The sequence below is a fragment of the Phoenix dactylifera genome, chromosome 9 (genome assembly GCF_051530095.1).
Source record: "Phoenix dactylifera cultivar Ajwa chromosome 9, Ajwa_hap1_PhDact_Kaust_v1.1, whole genome shotgun sequence".
NCBI classification, from domain to species: domain Eukaryota; kingdom Viridiplantae; phylum Streptophyta; class Magnoliopsida; order Arecales; family Arecaceae; genus Phoenix; species Phoenix dactylifera.
This window is the reverse complement of record NC_143198.1, coordinates 22,779,026-22,786,443: the sequence shown is the minus strand read 5'-3', so window position 1 is coordinate 22,786,443 and position 7,418 is coordinate 22,779,026. Positions and strand designations below refer to the sequence as shown.

General features: G+C 39.5%; 1 protein-coding gene across 1 annotated transcript; it reads right to left on the bottom strand.

Annotated features, from left to right (window-relative positions):
* Nucleotides 1-2,197: 2,197 nt before the first annotated feature.
* LOC120106667 (BTB/POZ domain-containing protein At3g22104-like) lies at nucleotides 2,198-6,677 on the bottom strand. Its single transcript, XM_039119694.3, has 3 exons — nucleotides 6,014-6,677; nucleotides 3,554-4,657; nucleotides 2,198-3,272 (listed from the first exon to the last, which is right to left on the bottom strand). Exons 1-3 carry the CDS (start codon nucleotides 6,074-6,076, stop codon nucleotides 2,826-2,828), a joined length of 1,614 nt encoding a protein of 537 aa, XP_038975622.3. The 5' UTR covers nucleotides 6,077-6,677; the 3' UTR covers nucleotides 2,198-2,825.
* Nucleotides 6,678-7,418: the final 741 nt, after the last annotated feature.

Here is a 7,418-nt window from a genome sequence, read left to right as displayed (position 1 = left end):
AGAATGGAATGTCTGAACCTCTAGGTGCAGTTAGCGTATGATACAGTCCCTCTATCATGGATCAGGACGGAGATTATAGATAACTTGTCAAACCCCATCGTCCGTCATATGTCAAATTTATTCGACTTCTAATTCGAGATATGAAAAACTCTTTTTTCAAAATACCTGGCCAGAAATTTATCGAACTTAGTCTCATAAATCACATAGGATCACTCCAATCTATCAAGGTCGATAGATCCCATCTAGATGCAACCCTATATTCCAAAATGAATCTATTGCAGTAATCCGCACCACAAGAACCCGAATGGCTAGGGCCCAAGTTCACATGCTCGTCAAACTATAGCAATCTCACGGTGAATAGCTGAGGCATCGCAGATTAAAGGACTAGTCATACAACTGCAGCATAAGTAGTCGCTGACGAGTGGATAGACATATATGTGACTACTTTCTTTGGTCATGCTCAGTATCTTGTTCTCTAACAAGTACTTGCACAATCACTCTAGAGCTTCTACACTATAGACTCGAGACTCATCCATCTGACTAAGTGATCTGTGCACTAATCTTATCGAATCGATCACCGTCCCTCGTGATGGTTCTATTGATCAGGAGCATTTAGAAATTAATTCATAATAACACATGCCTCAAATTCTCAACTCCTTGAGAATATGTGTCACCATCTTATTAATTTCTTGGACGATTCATGGACACATACAAATATGACTGAATAATAAATTGCCCAATCTTATTAATCAATAAGAGTCAAATTACAAATTTATGCCCAGATTATAAATATGTGTCAGCTATATTGGTTTCTAGTGCATACTTCTAACAATATCCGCCTCCACTTGATCTCTACTGGAGTACTTGATGATGAAACAGGAGCAACTCCATGCATTTGGGGGCCTAAGGTGAACTCAAAGGCCCCAACATAAATGCATTTGGGTGCTTTAATGCATAAATAAGGAAAGAGATAATAAATTTCTTTGGGTAAGAGATACGTCCCAACATAAATGTATTTGGGGACCTCAATGCATTTATAGCTATAAAAATATGTAGCATTTGAAGCTCCCAAATGCATTGGGGGCCTCAATGCATTTGGACGCTCACCTTAGAACTCATTATAATAAATGCATTTGGGGGTCGGGGCCTAAGGGTTGAGCCAACCCTGTGATGAAGATTACCATAACTACTTTGGTGAAGGAATGTGGAAGCTTACCAAGGATTCTCTCTTGGTAGTAAGAGGAAAGAAATCAAGCATACTTTACATGATGCAAGCAAAATTGTACAAGAAGGAGGTGAATGCAGTTCAAGATTCCTCCATTAAATTATTGCATAAGCGGCTTGGACACATTAGTTAGAATGGACTTCTGGCAAAAAAAGAAAAAACTTCTTGCCATAAAAGATATGCTCTTAAAAATTTATACTCAATTGTTTAACTAGCAAACAACATTATTATTTTTTAATTATATTTTTCTAGCGTCTCAAATCACATCCATGTCTCATGCCATTAAATTCAGTGGGTTGCATGGCGCTACCATGCAATGCCGTGCGCACCCCTCCATTTCTCAAGCGCAACGACAATGGCGTGGGGTCTCGCAACTCCGCGTGCCCTTTGCCGCGTTCCTCGCCTCGGGGTTCATCGAGACCCTTTCACAAGCTCGTTTACAAAGTATAAACTATAATTACGTGAGCATCGCATAAACTAATTAGTAGTGAGTGGTGACTTTGGATGGAGAGTCCCACCAACAACTATTCAACATTTTCTTCTTTTTTTTTTTGAGTGAGCTTTCCACTTAGCATTTTGTTAATGGTGGTCCTGTTTAATCATACTGCAAACAGCACTTACTGCCCATGAGCACATCAAACTCAAGAGCAGACCATTAATCACCTCAAATCACTATTAAAAATATAAAAAAGTGGATCTAGTGCACCAGGTCCTTCATCATTTGGCTAGTCGGCTTCCACAGGAAAAGAACTAGAATTCGGCTGGTCCATGTATAATACCTGAGCTCATTGGGAAATGACTAGATCTCCATGGTGGAGTTGAACTCCACAAACCCCTCAGTTATTTTTTCTTAGGAGGAGGTATCCAAAGCTAAGAAGGTAACATGTAGAAATAGGCTCGCATCTTTTTTTTTTTTTTTCAGTTGACTGCTCCCTGACCATCGGTCGCTACGATGCCTGTACGTCGGTCTTGCTAATGTTGTCATGGAGACATTGGGCAACCTCACGCTCAGAAAGCCCAAAGATTTCCACAGACTTGGACTTGGAACCATGAAACTAAATGGAGAGATGTTACTGAATTGGCTTTTGTATACGAGGAATAGTAAAATCGGCCAAAGGTAAACTGTTTCAATACTACGTATCCCTCCCTTCATAGAATGTCCTGATTTATATGGTAATAGTTCTCTTGAATCCAAAGAAATTTTCTATGCTTCAAATTTTGAATTAGCGCCGTTGCAAGCTTAGATGTTCTTAGAGTGGCTTAGCCAATGGGAAGTTACCAGGCTGCCAACTGCCTCTTAGCTAAAGATACCTGTCAGTCTTTTAGCGAGGGCTATAAAAAGCCTGTACCATGAACACTAATGACAAAAGAAGAGCCAAACTTATCAGCAGACGTACAAATGGACATCTCACCCTTCAGAAAGAACAATCCAACAATCTTTCATTTTCCTCTGTTAAAGGCACCGCTCGCTTACCAGCTTTACCACAGGAAGGGACCAAGACATTGTAGCAGATACTGTGGAACCCACTTGTCAACAATAATATTATGTACAAATATATATATATATATATATATATATATATATATATAGAGAATTGAATCATGAACATAGTCTAGGGACTGATCTCGAGCTACCAGGACTGGATACCTCAGTCTTCATGATCTTTGCCATCTGGGTTCGCATTTTTTTGCAAATCTTCTCCAATTCCATTACCCTGCATTGCATTCCTTGCAGATGGGCTTTGAGCTTCTCATTCTCCATTGGCAAATTGAGCTTCTTTGCATAAAGAATGATCTGCTCACCATCGTCACATTGATTTTTCTCATACTCATTTCCCTTAAGAGGAGAACTGAAAGATTTTAAGTGGTTGGTGTCTTCGAGTAGGCTCTTGAGCTTCAATTGTTGAGAAATTAGTGCTTGGACTGCTGTCCTCTTAGGAACTTTTGAGTTCCATGCAAGATGCTTGCAGGATTCCACTGAAAGCTTCTCGCAGTTTATGGCACAACATATATTCATCTTCTCTTCCTCAGATAATTGAGCATGAACCTGAGTATATATCAAAGGATAATGGACGCAGCAGAGAGAAAAACTTCAGATCAAATATTTGAAGTGGCAACCAAAAGTTTTTGAAGAATTAAAATTAGTTCATTATTAACTAAAATTCTAGAATTCCCCTTGAATCTATCCAATTGGACTAGTAATAGTGAGAGCTCAGAGTATTAGCCTTACTATTTTTGTTTGGTTTTTAATTTGAATCACCTAGAACATAAATTGGAAGAACTTATGTGAACACTGAGATGAAAATTTTGATCACATAAATGACTCACCTCAAGGTAAATGACGATTGCTTGGTACATGGCATCATGAGAATCTCTTGCAGCATCAGGTAGGGCTATAGTTAGTGCAATGAACTTTGTGGGCTTCAAACATGAGTCAGGAGCAACTTCTGCTAGGTATAAGTCAATTAAGCTCCCCACCTGCTTCAATCGAGTTACAGATGCTTGGCCTCCAGCACTAAGAAAAGATTTCACAAACCTTAAGACTAGATTTACATCATAAATACTTTCCATCCCAGCTGGGGCTGGCACAAGTAAATTGTCCAATGTTGCTTGATCAAGCTGACTTCCTATCATACTCTCCAATCTGCTCCTGCAACACTTGCTTAGATTCAGAGATGATGAGATCCGAAGAATTCCAAACAAGCTCTTGCAGGACACTGAGCTTCTATCAAGAGAGTAGAGCAAGTCGACCACAACTTCAGTGCATTTCTTCTTCTCATCAGAGGTGGCATTGGAAAATTTACATTTGATGTAGTAAAAGAGGAACCTACTGACCGTCGCATGATCTACTTTCTGAGAAACCATGCTCTTGATTATTTTCTTGATAGAGTCGGAGTTCAAAACCACAAGATCTTCAAACCACCAAACTCGGTAATTGCTGTTTTTAGTGCTAACGGTACTCCTTGTATCACATGAAAAGCGGAAAGTGAAGCTCTCCGGAGAGGAACCTGTAGGACTTGTATCACTGGCTGTCGTGATTCTTCCTACTAGAGTCTCTAATATTTTATCAACGATCCCTGAGGAGTTGGCTGCAGGGAAGAAATCTTGGCACTGTTTCAAGGCATTCACGATCTCGGACCACGTCCAATAAAGAATTCCCTCAAGAGATTTTTCAGTCAGCTCGATCAAGTTTGGGGAGGAAGAGACATCCTCGCTCATCTCCATAAACTGAGCTATGCAGTGGAGAACGCAGGTATTAGTGGGAGTTATCTGAATTCCGCCATTACTGTAGCAGAACCTGGTCATGAGCTCAAATGCCTCAGGCCCTCCTGGCAAGTCATGGAATATTACTTTCAGAACCTTAGTCGCTGCTGCAGCTGATGGTTTGTTAAATAACTTCCTCAGCCTACCAGAGAATGATGAAAGGATTTCCTGCAAAGGGCCACAGAGTTATAACTCATATGAACAAAGTTATCCACCCAAATATAACAAAGGCTTTGTGTAGAAGGATATGATATGTGGTAACATTTAGCAATTAGTATATTAAATTGTTATGAAAAGAGTTGAATGGTAATAATAGATCTTCTGATAGAACTATGGTAATAACAAATCAAATTCTTCTGATGAAGTTTAAGGACACATCAAGGAAGTTATAGAAAAAAGAATTACCAAAAGATCCAAGATAGGTGTAGATAGCCATCTAAGGAAAAAAATTGCCGAAAATTGTTAGTAAAGTAGAAGAGGGGATTGGCATGAAATGCAAAACAATTCAGAACATCCCTAATCCCCTTCAAAGAATTGGAAATTTTTTTCGAAGACAGCCACCAAAAGCATTGAATTCATGAAGGAAGCTAAAGCCCATTACTAGAAGGTGTGCAGTAGCTATAGGCATTTACTAGAAGACAATGAAATAAGGAGAACAAGAAGGCAAAATCATTCCTTCATACATGGTAAGGAAGCAATGACACCACCCATGAGGCCAACTTTAATTGGACAGAGAGGTGGGACTGGAAAGGGAGATAAATGAGTACAACATTTAATCCTCGCATGAAGAGGTCTTAAATGAGAGCAAAAAAGAACCAAAGTCATTAAAACATATGCTCATAACTTGTGATAAAGCAATAGAAGCTATCAAAAAGAGGTAGCAGAACACAGAAGCAAACATTCCATAAGAAGAGAGGGTGAAGTTGATTGGCCAACAGAAGATGATACAGTGAAGAAAACCAAAGATGGCACCCAAAACAAAAAAAATGTCTGCAAGAGTAGAAATTGGATGAGACCAAAAGATGGTTGAAACGAAGGACAAAATTAAGAAGAGAATCTGATCGATTTCTCCATTAGCAGTTAAAAACAGTTCAAAAACTACCAAAAAATGACAAACCTCAAATTTCCCAAACAGTGGCCATTAGCCACCAAAAATAACCAAAGTAGCAAACAAGAAGACTTAAAATACCATTCTATTCATAGGAATGAAACCTTAAAGACAACAGTACATCAAACAAGGAATCGAGCAAAGATGAAAGAAAGAGACACTCCAAACCTTCAAAGAAAAGAACTTTTGGATTAAATCCTTTTTGACTGCCCCTTAAAAGTAAAAATCGCGTCTTTCTTTAATCAGGAAGAAACAGGGAATAACTTACATATCTGTGGCGAATGAAGTAAAGCCAATTCAGGAACTTGATCAAAATCCTAAATTTTCTTGAAGGGACTATGAAAAAAAACAAAGAGAAATATTTGGAAATACAGATACCAAATTATCCATTAGTACTGGTAGGAGAAAGAACTTACCTTACTCACTAAGAAGATCTCTTCCCCATTGACATCCACTTCAAGGTCACAAGTCACCTTCATTGCCTCCAAAAACAAATTTCACCCCAGAAGGGCTTCAAAAACAGTGATCTTTGGAACAGGTAACCAAACTCCAACTTCTAAGACCAATCTCTAGGACTCAAAAAGGATACAATGATGGAGATGGGAAAGGAGATGGAGGGAAAAGGAAACCCACAAAGCCAAATTCTCAGAAGGGCAACAAGACAAAGGGAAGGCAGAGCCCTTCTGGCTGGTCAAATGGAAGGGAAGAGAAGGGAAAGAAAAGAAAAGAAAAGAGAAAAGAAGTCACATTTTCTGAGACACCAAGGCCCAGAAGACAGATAGGAAGAGTGGGGAGAGAGGGTAGTAGTGTTGGGGAAGCGACCAATAGAGTTGGTGAGGAGAATCCTAACGTCTCTGGTAGTCTTTTCCAACTCCTAGTAAGTTTATAGAATGCTCTGTTCGGACCCCAAGCTTTGAGCTCAAGGAGACTCTTTCCTATGGCCTCTCTCCAGTCTTAAGCTCTCACCCATCTCAAGCCTTCTCACTGCCAAATCCCAGTTCTTCCTCATGCAATAAACAAATATAACCAGCCCAACAAACATCTTTCTTAAAAAGTGCCATGCTTTCCCATGTGAATAATTACCTGCCCAAAATGCCCCTCAAAATGGGGAGGAGAGAGAAGGGTGACATCTTAATTTAAATTTTTTAAAAAATTACATGAGTTTATGAAAAAATTATATCCATTTGGCCTTGCGCGCCGCCAATCACAACCTCGAGATCCCATGAGACACTTATCTTGATATATTCCTATAGAAAAAGGTGGCTGGGATTCATGGCGTGCACAACTATGTGGTGTATGCTAATATAAAATATAATTTCTCCCATTTATATTGAAGTTGGTATCTGTGGATAACATCACTCCTTGGGACATCTCTTGGGTGGTTGTTTCCCGTGCGATTGTGATGTGCCCTGGTTTCATCTCCCCTTTCTCTTGAATCTTTTAGTAGCGACCTGAAATGAAACCATGGGTCATGTTTGAAGGTGTGACTCCATCCATTTTAGAAGACCGGCTTAGGTCTTAGAATCCAAAGGAAGTTGGATTACCGAATGGACCATGCGCGACTGGTTTGAAACAAAAGAAGCAACCTGACCTTAATCGACTCCACAACTCAATAGAGTCGGTTTGCCGTAAAGACCTTAATCTAAAACAGGTAAGTCATTAGTGAAGCTTTCCTATTTCCCGTGGCTGGCTTTTCTACCCCTTCATAGCTAGCTTAGTTCTCACTAAATTTCTGTTTCCTTAAAGCATTAACTTGCTTACATAGGATGTAAATCATAAGAAAATTAACCCCAAAGCAAGCAAACCTACATGCATGCACTT